This window comes from Ahaetulla prasina, chromosome 2 (assembly GCF_028640845.1).
Source record: "Ahaetulla prasina isolate Xishuangbanna chromosome 2, ASM2864084v1, whole genome shotgun sequence".
In the NCBI taxonomy this organism is placed as follows: Eukaryota; Metazoa; Chordata; class Lepidosauria; order Squamata; family Colubridae; genus Ahaetulla; species Ahaetulla prasina.
Window position 1 is genome coordinate 167,872,400 of NC_080540.1, and position 18,742 is coordinate 167,891,141.

Here is an 18,742-nt window from a genome sequence, read left to right on the forward strand (position 1 = left end):
CTGAAGCATTAGGCTTTGGAACCAGAGAATGAAATTACATAACAGTTAAAAGCTCTCAAATCTTGAATAAAATATAAGGGCCCTTCCTTTTCATCTTCCTGTCTTAAGATCAGGAAAATAGGGGTGTTTGTCAGGGGTGAAATGCTCCCGGATCGGACCGGATCATGTGATCCGGTAGCGATTGTAGCCGGTAGTTCGGTGATCTGGTAGTGATGGCGGAGCGAAGCTCTGCCCACCCACCCGGGGTGAGTTTTGAGCATGCACAGAAGGTCTGCACAAAGATGGGCAGCGCGTGCACTTCCAAACCGGTAAGAAAGGTAAGTAGATTTCATCCCTGATGTTTGCAGATGATAATGTAGGGATCAGTTCCTTCTGGAAAGGTAGGAGGTCATAAGAAGTGGTAACCTCTTACCAAACTCAGAGAAAACGTGATATTGTGAAATACAAGAAATTTTCTCTGAGAAGGCAGATCGGTATTTTTGCTTGTAAGAGACTGACATCATGCGAAAAGGTCACTCTCAAATGGTCGTCTAGATCAGAAAGATCTTCTACTGTAGTTGGTCATTATTTCCTTTTCTGTAACAAGAACCAACCCAATTTCTGGCAGTATTTTGTTTCTAGCACAATGAAATAAACTCATAGTAAAACAAATGTAACTCAAATACGTAGGATAAATCTTTATAAATCAGGTTATGACCCATGGCCCACAGCTTGGCTGTTGCACCCACTATGGCTGGTCAAATGGTTAATATGTTCCAGTGACCCTAGAACAAATTGTTACCTCCAGTAAAAAAACAAACATTTAAAACCTGAGCTCTACAGAATTACAATATATCGGGTCCTAACTGCATTCCAGAAAATAAAAATGGCAGTGGTTATCATAGTAATTTTTGTTGGTGTAGTTGGCTACATTTAACCAAAAAGTAAAGCATCAAAGTGAAGAGGAACTAAAAAGCCTCTTGATGCGGGTGAAGGGGGAGAGTGCAAAAGTTGGTTTGAAGCTCAACATTAAGAAAACTAAGATCACGGCATCCAGCCTTCTCAATTCCTGGCACATAGATGGGGAAGAAATGGAGGTAGTGACAGATTTTATTTTCCTGGGCTCCAAGATCACCGCAGATGGGGATTGCAGGCAAGAAATTAAAAGACGCTTGTTCCTGCGGAGGAAAGCTATGGCAAATCTAGACAGCGTACTAAAAAGCAGAGACATGACCCTGTCAACAAAAGTGCGTATAGTCAAGGCTATGGTTTTCCCAGTTGCAATGTATGGCTGTGAAAGTTGGACCATAAGAAAGGCTGAGCGCCAAAGAATTGAGGCCTTTGAACTCTGGTGCTGGAGAAGACTCCTGCGAGTCCCTTGAACTGCAAGGCGAACAAACAAGTCAGTCCTAGAGGAGATCAACTCTGACTGCTCTTTAGAAGGCCAGATCTTGAAGATGAAACTCAAATACTTTGGCCACCTAATGAGAAAGAAGGACTCCCTGGAGAAGAACCTAGTGCTGGGAAAGATTGAGGGCAAAAGAAGAAGGGGACAGAGAATGAGGTGGCTGGATGGAGTCACTGAAGCAGTAGGCATGAGTTTAAATGGACTCCAGAGGGTGGTAGAGGACAGGAAGGCCTGGAGGAACGTTGTCCATGGGGTCGCGATGGGTCGGATTCGACTTTGCAACTAACAACAACAAGGCATCAAAATGGTACCGAGAGATGGGAGGCTAAAAGGAAAACTTGCTAATGTAAAAATTGGCACTCGTGGGGTAGCTCAATGGATTATTAAAATCCCACTGCAACACTATTTGTAAAATGGAACTCACATTTATAAGGTTTAAAATATAAAAAGTGTCCCAACACTTTTCCCAGCACAGATTTTATCACATCAGACCTTCACTGAACAAATTGTAGCAGCACCAGTTTCATAGGCCAGTAACAGCATTTCAAGGATATATTTTTGAAAGTTTTGCCGCTGGATCAATATACCATTAATAATGTACTTTTAGTTAGGTTTGTGAACTGTTTGGCTTGATAGTTTTTAACTTTTGTTTTTCTATTTCTTTTCTAGCTAGTTTCCTTTTGTTATTTTTCTATAGATTTCCAAACCTGTAATAAAGTTTTCTTTAAAAACCATTGTGCCTACTATACTGCATATGATTTCCCCATTCTGTGAGGATTCAAAGTTGGAATTATACACAGTAATTCAAATAATCAGAATAGAGACAAAAGGGACCTTGGAGGTCTTCTAGTCCAGCCCCCTGCTCAAGCAGGAGACCCTATACCATTTCAGACAAGTAACTGTCCAATCTCTTCATAAAAACCTCAAGTGATGAAGCATCCACAACTTCTGAAGCCAAGCTGTTCCACTGGTTGATTGTCCTCACTGTTAGGAAGTTTCTCCTTAATTCCAGCTTGCTTCTTCTCCTTGATTCTTTCATCCATTGTTTCTTGTCTGCCTTCTGGTGCTTTGGAAAATAAATTGGCCCCTTCTTCTTTGTGACAGCCCCTCAAATACTGGAATACTGCTATCATGTATCTCCCCCCCACTCCCACTCTTTCTTTTCTGTAACTAGCCAAACCCAATTCCTGCAATTGTTCTTCCAATGTTTTAGTCTCCAGGCCTTTAATCATCTTAGTTGCTCTTCTGAACTTTTTTCAAAGTCTCAACAATTTTTTTGTAATGCGGTGACCAAAACTGGATGCAATATTCCAGGTGTAGCCTTACTAAGGCTTTAGAAAGCAGTTTAAATACTTCACATGATTTTGATTCTGTATCTTAACCAAGGATTGTGTTAGCTTTTTTGAATAGAGTAGAATAGAATTTTTTATTGGCCAGGTATGAGTGGACACACAAGGAATTTGTCTTGGTGCATATGCTCAATGTACATAAGAAATGTTCATCAAGAATTCTAAGGTACAACACTTAATGATAGTCATAGGGTACAAATAAGCAATCAGGAAACAATATCAATATAAATTGTAAGGCTACAAGCAACAAAAGTTACAGTCATATAGTCATAAGTGAAAGGAGATGGGTGATGGGAACGATGAGAAGATTAATAGTAGTGCAGATTCAGTAAACAGTTTGACAGTGTTGAGGGAATTATTTGTTTAGCAGAGTGATGACATTCGGGAAAAAATTGTTCTTGTGTCTAGTTGTTCTGGTGTGCAGTGCTCTATAGCGTTGTTTTGAGAGTAAGAGTTGAAACAGTTTATGTCCAGGATGGGAGGGGTCTGTAAATTTTCACAGCCCTCTTTTTGACTCCTGAAGTATACAGGTCCTCAATGGAAGGGAGGCTGGTAGCCATTGTTTTTTCTGCAGTTCTAATGATCCTCTGAAGTCTGTGTCTGTCTTGATGGGCTGCAGAACCAAACCAGAGAGTTATAGAGGTGCAAATGACAGACTCAATAATTCCTCTGTAGAACTGGATCAGCAGCTCTTTGGGCAGTTTGAGCTTTCTGAGTTGGCACAGAAAGAACATTCTTTGTTGTGCTTTTTTGGCTGCTGCCGCCGCACACTGCTGGCTCATGTTTAAGTGATCGTCCACTAGGACTCCAAGGTCCCTGTCACAGTTGCCTCTGAACTGTACTGTACAAAAACAGCAGCACTCCTTCGCTCTGATTTCCCGCCCTTCATCACTGCCACACCCAAGGAGTCCCAGTTGCGACGTGTCGTTCGGGAGGCTGTTGCTAGTGCACTGCAGACCCTCGATGGTCGTTAAGGGAAATCATTCTGCACTCTTGCGGACGAAAACACCACCCCTCCTTCCCGCTTCGCCTGCTAAAAAAATGCAGCCGCTTCCATTAGAAGAAAAGGAGGGGCGGCTGTTTGTCACGCTTCTCAATTCTGTCTCTTCGATTGGTTGAAAGTTGTCAGCTTCCAACCAATTGCGGATGGGGGAATGGGTTGGGTTCATGACGAGCTGCTTGATCCCCTCGCTGAGTGGACGAACCCGACTATCAATTCCGCCGTACGTGCGTGCGGCGAGGCGTTACCTCACAAGAGCCTCGATTCTGATCGTTGATTGGTCGCTGTCACTTTCGGTCAAGGCGACCGTTGGCAAGGCGGATTCTAAGGCCGGCCTTCCCCCCCCCACGCCCCGTCAAGCGGCTTGCAATTGGGTGATGCGGCTGACTCTCGCGCTGGCGGGAGGGCGGGCCACCGTGGCTCTCGCTCTCCGATAGGCTGCGGGAGCCACCGCGGAGGGAAGGGTTATTTTACGATGGGGGGCGGGTGAGAAACCGGCGGGGGAGGTTATGGCGGGAGAGACGAAACCAGCCTCCGAGTGGCCTCATGGCTGTCGCCTCCTCTTACGGGTTGTGGTCCTTTCGATCCTGGCGCGCAGCTCCGGTAAGCGGACAGGAGTGCGAGATAGTTCAGGGCGTCCCCAGTCTTTTTGCCCCTTTCCCTCTTGAGCCTCTTCCGGTAACGGAGGCTCCGGGTACCTCAGTGCCGTTATTGTTGTTAGTAAGTGACGATGGCCTTAGCTTGATTTCTCCGTCCCAAAATATTTCCTTATCATTTTGGGAGAACGAATGGTCCTCTGGATTTCCCATCCTGTTCCTCTCCAAATGGGACTTCGCTTCCCATAATTCCCAGCCAGGCTTTGGGGACAGAAATCCCAGCACTTCTTGAGAGTAACATGTGATGGCTTGGGCTGTCCCGAGTATTAATTTCCCTCAACATAAAGTCTGTAAAGTGATGTGAGAGGGTGGGGTTGCTTGGACTATGATAAGAGGTGGACATCTGTGGGCATCAGGCTTTTTGGGGAAGGTAGATTTTCACGAAATAAAGACAAGGTAAACTTTATTGTCATTTTTTTTTACTGTGAGCACACTGGCCCACATTAAAAATGAAATTCTGTCCTCTCTCAAAAGAAAGTATATATCTACCTATACACAACACACATATATGTGTGTTGTGTATAGGTAGTACACTTTTATGTACACTGAGAGCATATGCACCAAGACAAATTCCTTGTGTGTCCAATCACACTTGGCCAATAAAATTCTATTCTATTCTATATACATATGATATATCTATACAGTATATATGTAGAAACCTTTTCGGAAAAGTGTATTTTTGAGATTTGATGGCTAATAACACCACTTTTTTTTGGAGTTTCAAGATAATATTCATTATGATGGAATCATATTCCACCACTTATAAAATTGTATAAATTTTACGGTTGTTGGGGTTAGTGCCAAGAGTAAATGGGTAAAAAGTCCATTAATCTTTTAAAAATTGAATATTTTCAGATTGAAATTTACATCAGATTTCTTTTTGTGTGTTCTATGATTTAACACAAGCAAGATGGATTTTGATCAACTAGCCTTTTTCATGTCTACTTGCTATTACTATTATCCAAAATGCTGTTAGTATATATGTCGGGGGGAAAAATCAAAGGAGTGTTATGTACAGTATGCTACCTGAAACCCGTGAAATAAATCTCAGCAGGTTATAAATATAACAAATAGATAAAGGCATATTGGAATTTTACTAGGTATAATTATTCTGTTCCTCATTGTCTTAATTCCAAAGGCATTTCTTCATTTTGCCAATGTATCTAATGCTTTTTTCTTTGTGTGGATTCTTGTAGATGGACATGTGGTGTTACTTAAAGAACATCAAACATATGTATATGGGATCTCTGAAGAGTTTTGTTATTCAAATAAAGTGATTCCCAAATGGCATGATATATGGACCAAAATTCAGGTAAGAATTAGATTACTTTTTTTTTTTGGCACCTGAGGTGAATCTCACAAATTTAAAGTGAATAACCATAGATCTGTAAATATGTCCTAGGTGACTCCAATAGAAATTTCATTAAAACCCTGATTATCTTTAGTTTGGAGCATGTGAAATATAAAAACAAATTATAAATTCGGGGGATATATAGTAAATTGCAAAGGATCCAGCTTGCTGTATTATAATAATTGTGTAACAAGAATAGTCCTGCTGTTCTTTCTCCTTCTCTTCTGAAGCTATTCCATTAGATGTAGTTAGTTTATATATATCTAGGAAAAACTTTGGTCGAAAAATATCTCAGTTATATAATTATATTTCATTCAAGTCAGATTTGAAGAAAAAGATCATGGACAGTCAAGAACAAGATTATATTCTGTAGTTTAGTAATGTTGCAATACTATATTGTAATTGTTGATCCATACAGGCTACGGTATATATTAACCTTTCTATGCTAGAGGTTGCGAATAGAATTAGGTCAGATGATTCTAGTAGACAAAGGATCAGAGTTCCTCTCCCATGATACTTTTTTTGGATGTTTGTTGTATTTCTCATTTGGTTTCACAATGAGATTTAATATTAGTCTCCTTTCTCATCACTGGATTAAATAGCCTTTTCTCCGTAAATAAGTTTCCTGTTCAAGATGCTAAGCTTTTTCAGATTTCATTTGACAGTTTTTCAAAACTCTATTAAGTTCTTTGGTATTTTCCCCTAAACTAGTTATGTATTTTGTAAGGGCATTGCAACATAACTTGCTGTTAAATGTAATACTGGCTAATTCAACAAACTATTAAATAATAACATTAAGAAATAACTTAATTAATTATGGAACTGTCCTTGTTTTTGCCATCTCCTTTTGTTCCATCCAGATCCGAGTAAACAGCACCAAGGTTATCCGTGTCATCCAAGTTGAAAGTGAGGAGAAGCTGAAAGAACTGGATGGATTTAGTTTATGGATGTATGTTGGCTTGCTCTTCAAAGAGAAGCTTAATGATACTTACATTAATGTTGACATTTTCAGTAAAGAAACCTGCTTGAGAGTCGAGATTTTAGACTCAGACTCCAAATACACCATCAATGTGATTCGAAGTAAGTTTTCTTTTATCTTAGTCACTCTAATACAGGTAGCCCATCACTTACGACTACAATTGGGCCCAGAATCTCAGTCATTGAGTGAAGCAAAGTAAATTGCCACGTCACCACCTTGCTCACACAATCACAATCTCGTCTCTCCCAGTTGCGGATATTAAGTGACCATGCGGATCATTATACTCGGGATTTCTTTCCTTGCTTCACTTAGGTGAACTATTGCAAGCTCAATGTAGAAGGTTCAAAACATTGGAATCTATTAGTGTTTTCATCACATTTGAAATCCATCCCTCCAGTGCACAGGAGGATTTCCTTTTTCTGCATGGAGGGGAAGTCTCTCAGCACACTGGGAGAATGGATCTCAAGTCCAGTGTCCCCTCTGCTTGCAACTTTTCCTGTTGGCTTCCCTGTTGACTTTTTGAGGAAACAGCAGAAAAGATTGCAAATGAAAATCATGTTATCACAGGGCAATTGGCAATCAGTTATAAATACAAACAGGTTCCCAAGCAACCCAAATGCGGTCATGTGACCAATAGCCATGCAATATGGTGTGGATGATGCATCACCTGACATGCTCACACAACTACCTAAAGTATAAGGAAAAATGGTCTAATGCCAAATCCTATACAAGAGCCATTTGCGTGTAATGGTTAAGCCACCAGGGTAGAAACCAGAAGATCATGATTTCTAGTCCTGTCTTAAACACAAAACCAGCTGGGTGACATTGAGTCAGTCACACTGTCTCAGCCCTAGGAAGCAGACAATAGTAAGCCATTTCTGAAAATCCTGGCAAGGAAACTACAAAGACTATTAAATGCAGTTGCCAGAATCAGTACTAACTCAGCCCCCTCCCCTTTCCAAAATGAATAATCTATCTATGGTATTTCTCCATTTTTGGAGGTTTGGAAGTGGCTGGACAGCCATTTCTCAAGGATGGTCTTTGGTTTTCCTTCACAGAAGAATGGACTAGATTATCCTTTTGGTGTCTTCCAATTCCACAATTCTGTGATCCTGTGAAATTAGACTTGATGCATTTCCTGAATGTGCTGCTTGGGTTCTTGGAACACTTTTACTTTTTTCATACATATTTTATTCATGTTTTGTGTCTGAAGGATGTAATTATACTGGATAGCCAACGAGAGTTGAATACATTTAGAATGATCACTGATCACTTTGTATGTATATATGTTACATTCCGAAGCTTTAAGGCAGTATTTGCTACCATAAGGACAAGTCTAGTAGGTTTAAGCCTGCAGAGATAAAAGAGAGGAACATCTCATATAATGATATGCTCTTTTTGTATAATAAAATCTGTCCATTTTGAAACACAATTGTTCACAATTGCTGAACTATGTGTGACTGTGTATATGATGTTCTGAGGTACAAAAGGTAAAGTGTGAATTAGTTTTATTATGCAGTCTGCATTTTTCAAATCAATTGGTTCTTAGAAAAAATGTGAATAATGAAAAGAATGATTTTAAAAGAAAATACTGTTTGCCTTTTTTAAAGATTTACAGTAATGGTTCTTAATGGTTCTCAGATTTTTTCATTTTGACAATCACTTTATCAAAAATCTGTATGCCGCAGAAACACATATTGATGGGAAGATATTTTTACCTTTTACATATATTTGCCATTATATTATTCTGAGTAGTTCAGCCAACTGATTAATAAAATAAAAATTTTATTTCTTTTAGCACTTGATCCCAAACTCTTCGCTGTTACATTTCTGGGTCTGCTGCTGTTTTTCTGTGGTGATTTGATGAGTAGGTAAGTAAAAATCCATAATTATAACATTATGGATAATGTTATATAATGTTAATTATAACATTTGTCAGCTCACAACTAATAACCATCTAATCTAGTAAATGCCTCTCTCTTTCATCTTGTGATTGTGTTAATCTGTCCCTTTTCACTGGAGAGTACTTGGGAAATATCAAATCTTGTTGTTTCCATGGGCTTCCATGTAACAGGATATTTTTATCCTCTGTTCTTTTTCTGAGTAGTGAAGAGAGATATTTGTGAAGTCTCAATGCTTGTGCGTCATTATTTCCAACTCTTGCAAGACTTCCACATATTGTTTGCTCTTTCAAAGTACTACCATGTAATTTGGCAGCTAAGCTAATGTCTGTCCCTTTGAGGAAAGCGTAATGGCTCCTAGTGTTCACTTTTCCTCCTGCTGCTGTAATTAATTTTCTATTGGTCTTCCTCTTTACCCATCAGCCCTCACTGTCATTTCTTTTCTGTTTTTTAATGGCTTTCAGCACAAAACCTAGAATTATTAGAGTTACTGTTGAACTTGTGCTATATGTAGATTTTCATACACAGTGTTTGAAATACTATTTCTCTTTGCAGAAGTTCAATCTTCTTCTATTCAACTGGAATAAGCATTGGCATACTGAGTTCAATGCTCATTGTTGTCTATGTACTATCCAGATTTGTGCCCAAGGTGGGTTAAAAATAGGATGACTTAACTCTGTTAGAGGTTTTGACAATATTCTGAAAAATAAATAGTCTGAACTGACTAAAGGCCTTTCAAATGCTTGATAATTTTGGGTGTGGTAGTCTAATAATAAATATGGAGGGTAAGAGATTACCTGATTTTATATATTATATCTACTGAGGAAAATCAGAATCCCTCCCCCTTTCACTTCTTCCCTTTTTGAATCCCTTCCCCCCTTTTAATTGTTGTCTTATATTTTTTTAAAAAAATATGGAGGGTAATGAATTAAGAAAACTGGTTCCAAGGTTCCAGCTGAATCTCTAAATGCCTGCTTTGCTTTTATTGTTTAAGTAAGCTTGGAAACATGAAGGGAATTTACCCACCAAACTAGTTATAGAAAACAATTTCTTCACAATTTTACTACCCATACTGTGGTGCAAGCCATCTAATCTGGCAGGTTGGATAATAGCAGTTTTGTTATATGCTGAAAGTGCTACAATTTTCCTTAGCATATATTGAGTTGAAGTGAGCATTGTGAGCTTTGCCTTTGGTTATTGTAAGGAGGGACCTTATTGGAAAACTAAAAGTAAATACAATGGGGTTCTGAAAAAAATTACAAATATACCATTATCAGCAACTAAATGGGCACCAAATTGAACAAGTAAAGAACTCTAAATATCTAGACTCTTATTCAGTGTAATGGGATCCTGGAACACAAGTTCAAAAGCCATGCTCAGATTTTTTAGAACTCAGTGGAGAGTGGAAGTTTTGATTTCAACTGTTTTATATGTTTTTGAGGTTAAGTTGTAGCTGAAATGCTTTATGGTGCTCCATTTTTTTCATATGCATCAATATTTTTCAACCTTGGGAACTTTAAGATATGTGAACTTCAATTTCCAGAATTCCCCATGCTGGCTGGGGAATTCTGGAAGTTGAAGTTCATACATTTTAACCTATTGGTTTTGGTCCATTAGAGATAACAAAGAATACATTTTTAAATGTCTGATATGTTTCTCAGGAATTGCTAAGCTTTTAATTACAAGAAAAGATTCAGTTTTGCATCTTAAGTATTGGACAAATATGTGTAGACTTCTTAGCACCCCTAACCCTGATTGATTCAGTGGATGAAAATGTTAAATTATCTTAATAAGGGCAGTTTCTTGCCTTATTTTGTAGTTTATCTAGAGACAGTCAGAATTAAACATACAGAGATAAAAGAATTCCCAAATCATTTTTGCCATTATTTAACACAAAGGAAATTTATATTCCAGCTTAAAATCTACACCCATACTGGCCTCAATATTGGAATAGAAGAGCATTAACTTTAGCCCATTGTAATGCTTTTTCGTCTACATTATCAGACGGTTGATTTTTCAGTTTTTACATGAAAGCTATCTCTATCTACTTGGCCTATACTTATATGCCCTTGATAAAAGTTTCCTTAGATTTATCACTTCTCTTTTAAGGAGAAGGTCTGCAAGGGGAAAAGCAAACGTTCAATTGTCTGCTGTTTGACCAAAAGGATTCATTTTGGTTTAAACAGCAGACATAATGTAGCAGATTTTGCTTAAAAGCAACATAGGAAAAACAGCCTTGGATACACAAATATTAGAAGCAAGCTGTATTGTAATGCTTTAGCTGTAGGTCTTCGTTTTTTATTTTTAACTTTACACTAATTTATTTTGCTAGCATAAGATGGTCTATGCACCTCTTACTAAGATGAACTATACCACTCCTTTCCCAATTCTCCATTTACAGTGCTTAAAATGTTCGGTTTGTTTTGAATGGGCAAAGGAAAGGAGTGCGATAAAGCCTTGTATTTTCTTTTCCTATTGTGCAAGTGACCTCAGTGAATGAAACGGATGCCACTGTAACACAATAGCATTCTACAAAGAAACAGAGTCAAAGAAAAAAGCATGGAGGATAAGCTTTTGGTAAACCTGAGAATGATCAGGTTTAAATCCTCTACTCATATTAAAAAAAATATCTGTAAACAAAGATTTGAGTATCAAAACCAGAACATGATATACCTGTGCCAGATAGGCCCATCTTATGTGATGTCCATTTAGTTTTCCCCCTTTCCCAAAACTGCACATAGAATGTTACACGTTATAGTTGCTACTTGATACATTTCAAGAAGTGGATCTTGAGACATCCAAGGGTTCAAAATCAGAGCGTACTTAAAAACTTCATCCAGAAAAACATTTATGATTACTACATGGAACTAGTCATGAATGAAATAGCCAACCAGAATGAGTGCAGCACGTGAAGCCATTGGAATACAGTAGAACCTCTGGTAACGAGGTTCTGACCACAACCAAATCGGGTTCCAACCAAAAAATTCACAAAAGTTTTGAATCTGGTCTCAAACACATACTCTGGTGGCCATCAAACTCGACCACTGCCAATTTCCCATCCTTTTTTTTTGTAAGCGCATGCTCAGTCAGTCTCACCTCCGATCATGACCAAATCAGGTTGCGACCGAAGTTATGGAAAGAATTATGGTTGTGACCAGAGTTTCTACTGTACTGCAGGTGAGAAAAACTGTTAAGAATGCTAAAGGAGCTCTTTCTAATCTGTAACATTTTCTTATTCTGTTCTAGAAGAGCCCTATCTATCTCATGATTCTGGGAGGCTGGTCTTTTTCTGTTTACCTTACCCAGTTGGCCTTCAGAAATCTTCAGGAAATATGTACATTATACTGGGAATATCTACTTGGTGAGTAGCTGGTGGCCTTCTGTTTTTGATGCTGAGGTCATTTTACAATGTTTTTGAGCTAATCTACGTAGGGAAACAGCAGCAGTTGACTTTCTTAAGCAACGCTTAAGTAACTATTTTTAAAAATGGTCCAGATATTCTGATTAGTTTGCGTAAATAGAATTTGCAGGTTATTACATTTCCTAGTTATCTAGGAATTATTCTAGGAAAGAATTATTTCTGTGGCACTATATTTGGAATTAAATAGAAGGAGATAGCAAATCTTGTATAGGTTTGTGAATCCATGATAGTGTAAGACATCAAAGTTGGAAAGACATTTACACTTTCAGAACCATCTGTTAATTAATGCTGGTTATGCATTCCTCATTACTTGTCATACAAAACATAGGCTATATTTGGAATGTCAGTATTCTTTTTCTGTATTAATGATTTTAAAATTAATTTTTATTACTTATAATAAAAAATTACATTGTAACCATTACAAAAATAAATAGAAAAAAACAGAAAATAGAGCTTGCAGAATCAATGGTATCTTTACTAACTACTAACAGAATCATTCTAATTAAGAAGAGAAAAATTCAGATAGAGATCTTAGTTTAGAACAAAATACTCAAAAATGGATAACTTTCCAACAGTATAGAAACAAAAACCTGAGTACATACCTTAACCTACTGTTGGAAAGCTATCTGGACCAACAGCCGGGCCACTTTAAATTGGTGTAATAGTATCACTTAATTTCTGAAGAAATCATGTCGCAGATAAATAAACAGTTTGGTCATGGGTAGTCTTTGAAAGGCATATTTAGGCCACATACTCTCTAATTTAACCATTTGAAACATTTAAATTTAGGTTTAAAATTTTTTAAAAGGCTGGTTTATCAAATTTAAATCAGTATATGCTTTGAGAATCATTTATAATAGAAATGATACAATATAGATATGGATTAATCCAGAAGCTAGACAGATTTTTCTTCTCATTCCCAGTCACCTTGCTTGATTTTATTCAACAAATATTGGTTTCTAGAGCATGAAGTTCCATTTTATCAGGCATAAAAACATTATATAATTCCGTTTTTCAATGTGTTGTATAATTTGCTTCCTTAATGTGATTTTCCAAATTATGATCTATTAAGTTTTCTTTTTCAACCTCAACTAAATGCCTTGAAAGCCTCCCATATAATCACAAAAGTCACAGAATGAAAAAAGGTTATAATCTTGTCCCATCCTGTATTATGTATCACCAGCAATAAGATTTATATTACAGTTATCAGATCAATCTGCTAAAATTCAAGAGACTGAAAAACAATCCTGTCAGGAATGAGTTTTATGAAGGGGAGTTGTTTCTATGATGAATTCAGAAATTGCCATATGTGTGCCAATAAATAGGCTTGTGATTAACACTTTCCATAAATGAGACCTCAGCTTACATGAAACAATACTGCAATCAAGCCGAGGATTCAAAACTTAATTAAACTCAACACTAAAAGATGAACAGAACATCTGTATAAAACATCTGGATGGTCTTTAGTGAGACTGATGAGTTATTAAAATGTCTAGGTCGTGTGCGCCCCCCCCCCCGCCCCCGCCCCCCGTTCTAACACCACATATTGGAAGAAGATATTTTGTCTTCTGTGGGCTTAATATTTTATAACATTTGCTTTCTTCTATCCATTGATAAAAAGTGTGATGCATTTCTTCTGGATCAGCATGTTGCAGATTGTTCTTGTCTGATACTTTGCTGAGTCAGAAGCATGAATTCTTGCATTCTGTTTCCTTCTGGCTTCAATGTTTTGGCTGCATGCTAATGTCCAAGTTATTTAGAAAAGATGTGATACTTACAACCAGTGTCTTTCTTATTGGCTGACTTAGACAAGCTGAATTATACTGAAGGAGTAACTCATGGTGATAGTGAAAATCCAAATAAAAATAATTCTTTTCCTTCCTCCACAGGCTACCTGGTAATCGTAGGATGTGTAAGCTTTGCCGTGTGCTACAAATATGGCCCTCTGGAGAATGAACGCAACATAAACCTGCTCACTTGGGGTCTGCAGATTTTCGGCTTGCTGCTCCTTTATATGAGCATTCAGATACGATATATTGCCATCATCTTGATTATAATTGCAATCTGCACTAAAAACCTGGAGTACCCAGTCATATGGGCCTATGCCATCTACAGGTGATGGATGGGAAACATTGGCTTGGCTCATCCTAGAAAACAAAATGTAACTAATAGGCCCATTAAGAAATTTGTAGGCTAGGGCTGGGTGAATATGTTTATATGCATAACGCTGTCCCAAAAATGAGTGTCTTTTCAGTTGTTGAAATGCTTAGCATGTTGAAATGCTTAGCATGTGTCTTTTCAGTTGTTGAAATGCTTAGCATGAATCCTAGCTAATTCTCTAGTCCCTATAGTTTATGGGTAAAGACTTTTTGGATGGCAGACATGACTATGATTCCCTGGAGGAGGCAAGTGCCAACCCCCACCCCCCACCCCCGAAATTGTGAAATCTCAGGAAAGAACACTGAAGTGCCAGAGTTAATCTTATTATTTTAATTTTGTAAATAATCAGACCATTATTATGATGCACTGTTCAAGATGATTATATAATATTGAAGGACTGAGAGGCCAAATTATGTTTTAAATCCTCTAAAGCTGAAATTACTTTTTTTTTTTTGCTTAGACAAATAAAGACATGATGTCACACCAGTTTAGAAGAGGAAAATAAGACTGAAATTTGGTTTACATAATACACTAATCTGGAATGTTTGTTTAGTTTGGGCTTACCAGGTCATGTGAACTCGGGCACTGTGATAAGTGGTTTAGGATGTTGAACGTACTTCATAATTATCTGTTGAGGTTTTGGGTGGCTATAAAGCTTTCCTTTTTGTGTCTTCATCACAACCTGGACATACTTGTAGAAAGCACTTGCTCAGAACTGAAGTGTGTTAATGAATAAAGATAAGTACCTTTTGCTGAGCATTTTTTAAAAACAAGGTAATCCCTGCTGTATTTTTTTATCTAAGAGACAAAACAAAATGAGATGCAGATGACAAGCAATTTTAGAAGCTGTAGAAAATGATATACATTTCTTCTGGTAAGAGGCAGAATTATTGATGAGGAGACCACTCTCTCAAAAGAAAAGTGACAAAAGACTTGGTCAGCCCAGCAGAGGAATCCCCAAGGCTCCTCTCTTTTTATTCAACCTTGTGGAGGAGTTGGTGAGGGAAACAGAATTTGGAATAGGAATAAGTCATTACTTCACTTTAGACCAGTGTTTTTAAACCTTGGCAAGTTTAAGGTGTAACTTCAACTCCCAGAATTCCTCAGCCAGCAGAGCTGGCAGGAGAATTCTGGGAGTTGAAGTTGACATCTCTTAAACTTGCCAAAGCTGAGAAACAGTGCTTTAGACTGAATCGCTGGCTTTATATGACTATGTGGCTTTTCCAAACATTTGGCAAAAGAATCTGCTTTTAAAGGTTCATTCTTATGTGACAGGCAGGCTCCTGATCTATGTCTTCTATTTTGTAAAATAATTATGTGGCTAAGATATCTGAGTGTTGCACTTGAGTGCTTTGTCTAAATACATCTATAAGATATTTTGGAAAAACTTGAGTGAGGTATTTTTTAAGAGGAGTGAGATACAACTGATTTAAGATTCCTCAAACTATAAAGTTTTTGTTAAACATTGGGAAAAATGAGGCCAGACTAGCTAAGTACACTACTAAATCATGGAAGACGCTACCTCTCTTAAGTCCTGTTGAGTAAAAATGAGTCCAGATTCTCAAGAAGAGGCCTGATTTCAAAGCGTCATTTTGATAATCTTTATCAGAGTCCTTTGGCATGTTGAAGATGAACAGTAGTCCGGTATTATCACAAACATATATAACAATGTTTTAGCATTTCTTATATATCTTTGCAAAAGACGTAATATGACTGCAAACTGTTATAGTAAAACTGCGAGGACAGTATGCCTGTCAAGAAGGCCTAGGTCTAGAACATTCAACTTTGAGAACCCAACTTAAGATAGGGTAGTTTTGAGAGAATGTGTATCGGGTGCCCCTCTCCTAAGTGGTTTGAAGAGGATTGCAGAGGGCCAGATTTCAATGTTTGACTTACAGGTGCTACTAACGCCATTGCTGTCCTAGCAGGAAGCTGTTCACAGCTCCAGAAAAGCCCAGCCCGCCACGCCTGTTGACCGAGGAAGAATATCGGATTCAGGGGGAGATAGAGACACGTAAACAATTGGAACAATTGCGGGAGTACTGCAGAAGTCCGGAATTCTCTGCGTGGAAAGCAGTCTCCCGCATCCAATCTCCAAAAAGGTAGTCCATGAAGATCATCAGAAGAGAGGGGTGAACTATAATGTGTTGAGGGATTTTTTTGTAATTAAGATTTTTTTTTACAAAAATTAGTTTAAAGCAATAAAAAAAGGGATGGGTAGGGAATCAAATTCAAAACAATCTAGATTTCTTTCATGGGAAGAAAATCCATTTTTCGTAAGTACATGCTATACCCAAGCAGGTTTCCCTACCACCTCAATTTAGACTTTGTCTTGCAAATACTTGGTAAAAACTGTAAAGTTAATTGTAGAGGGAAGTAGTTGTAGGTTTCATTAATTATAGCATTGCTTACGTTGTTCTTTCTTTCCTCCAGATTTGCTGATTTCGTAGAAGGTGCCTCACATGTCATCCCCAATGAGACTTCTGTCCATGAGCAGGAGTATGGGTTGGGGGGTTCCTTTCTAGAGAATCAGCTCTTTGAAGAGGAAGAGGAGGAAGATGACAACAGTTTTGATGATGAGGATTACTCAGAGACACCGTGGCCCCAGAATCACTTAAATTTTCAAGATAAAACTGGCCACCATTGATGCAAATGTATTGGCTGATGCCCCTTATTAATCCCGTCTGCTGTTACAATGGAGGAGTGCTATAGAAAAGCCTTTTCTGTGTGGTATTGCTTAAGTAGCTGTATGACAGACTTCTAATGCCCTGCCATCTATTCCAGACCATGACATGATCATGAACTGCAACATACTTGGGATATGTTTCAATATTCTGGATTAAATATCTTACAAAGTACAAGCTGGTCAGAACTTACAGCTGTTAGCAGTGAATAGTCTGAGGAGGAGGAGGTACATAGAAAGCTTGCAAATCGTTACTGAAAGTCAGTGGAAAAATGACAAATTATTTTGCCATAAGAAAAACAGGCTACTTGAAGAAAGGTTTAAAAGTCTAGGTGAATTTTATAGATTTTATCCTAATTTTGTATTGTCTTCCTCCTGGGAAGCAATAGCTGCTGCCCTTTGATTTTCCAGGGTGCTGACAAAGATTTGAGAGCATGCTGCTCTTCCTCCAGTGGCTATGCTTTTCACTTGTTGGCTTAAATTTTGCCTCCTGGGTTCAGTACACTGAAGGTCTGAGGCTAGTGCTTGTTGCAGACTGCGTAATGCGTTTGCTGGGAGCCAATAAAACGCTAGTCTCCCAGGGAGGTTCTGTCCTATACATGATAATTGCACAATTAGAAATATTTTTAATTCTATATCTTGAGAAGGGGGTTGCTTCCACGAAAATCCTTCCTGTAGACATCATCCATGTTATCTGTTACATATTATAACTTATTTGTGGCCTTTTTGGTGGGGTTGACCTACCAGATGAGAGCCACTTTCAGTTTGAAGAATTAATTTCTGTATGGCTAGAATGGAGGTTGGAGAGTGGTATGAAGGAAACAGCAATCTGAAATGCTGGATTTTGTACAAAACTGCTTTTTGGAAGCCAAAACTGTGATCTTCACCAAACCCACCGTGGTTCAGATTTAAATCGCCTTGTTTTTATCCCGATAGTCCTCAATGGTATTGCAATTCTTTGAGGAGGATTCAAGTGCATCTGGGTGAGGACATGGCAATAAATTCATAGTAGATGCTTATATGTATACCCACCCAAAATGTTTGTATTTATAGCCATCCAAAATTTATTAACTGATAAATTAACTGTGCTTTTAAAGTTTCTATTGCCATCCCCCATCCTTCTTAACTGGATTAAAAGCACTCTAATAATCTATTTTCAAACCCTGTCAGCTTCCTAGTTACTAAAATGATCACTTGGTTGATCACAAGGATCTGTTATTTTGACTGGGATCAGAGCTGGTTCCAAAAATAAGACAGAGAAAACCAATCAATAAAGTTGACATACATATTTTTCCCGTCTGTTTTAAGTGTTAAGGAAAACCAAGGTCCTTGCTATATGCACACCAAACATGTAAAATGCTGAAACCAAATGTGAAATAATAACTAGGGCAAAAGTTTTAATTTATTCATCTTTGTTTAATTTTGGATATAAGCCATGAAAGTATTTTGAACGGAATAAAATCTCCTTCCCAAATGGTCAAAGCTAGTACAGACATAACTAATTTTTAAGATAATGAATAAATGGAGAGTACTTTAGTATTTTCTAACTTGACTTGTGAACATTTTTTAATAAAGTATTTTGTTTATTTAGTATGAAATGAAGTTTCTTTGTATTATGTCTCTTGGGAAGTCAAAAGGCCTAATCCTGTTTACAGACAGTAGTACTACAACTTGCATAATTAATCTGCAAACAATCCGATATCCCCTTGACTGTGAAAGGTTTGTACCACAAATTATTTCCTGATTGTTGTGTTGTCCTGGTGAGTGAGTGAGTATTGAATGAAGTTGGCAATGAGTTTCCAAAAGTGAAAAAGAAATGTGCTCTTTGAGCTATTGGCTGATGAAGCTTGGTCAG

The 18,742-nt window shown here is 37.9% G+C and overlaps 1 protein-coding gene across 2 annotated transcripts; it reads left to right on the plus strand.

The window, feature by feature from the left end:
- Positions 1-4,184: 4,184 nt before the first annotated feature.
- On the plus strand, positions 4,185-18,442 carry NEMP1 (nuclear envelope integral membrane protein 1). 2 transcript variants are annotated; one of them, XM_058167073.1, is made up of 9 exons: positions 4,185-4,339; positions 5,589-5,704; positions 6,604-6,823; positions 8,521-8,593; positions 9,179-9,272; positions 11,870-11,984; positions 13,934-14,159; positions 16,133-16,306; positions 16,638-18,442. In XM_058167073.1, exons 1-9 carry the CDS (start codon positions 4,246-4,248, stop codon positions 16,849-16,851), a joined length of 1,326 nt encoding a protein of 441 aa, XP_058023056.1. In that variant the 5' UTR covers positions 4,185-4,245; the 3' UTR covers positions 16,852-18,442. The 2 variants fall into 2 exon arrangements, with proteins under 2 accessions (XP_058023056.1, XP_058023057.1); XM_058167074.1 differs by having other exon boundaries at positions 11,873-11,984.
- The last annotated feature ends 300 nt before the right edge of the window (positions 18,443-18,742 follow it).

What these genes read in the sequence shown, in the direction of transcription:
- NEMP1 (XM_058167073.1), top strand. Translation starts at nt 4,246, where the DNA reads ATGGCGGGAGAGACGAAACCAGCCTCCGAGTGGCCTCATGGCTGTCGC. An exon ending in CACCATCAATGTGATTCGAA is followed by an intron (nt 6,824 to 8,520) that starts GTAAGTTTTCTT and finishes TATTTCTTTTAG; the next exon opens with CACTTGATCCCAAACTCTTC. An exon ending in TGGGCCTATGCCATCTACAG is followed by an intron (nt 14,160 to 16,132) that starts GTGATGGATGGG and finishes CTGTCCTAGCAG; the next exon opens with GAAGCTGTTCACAGCTCCAG.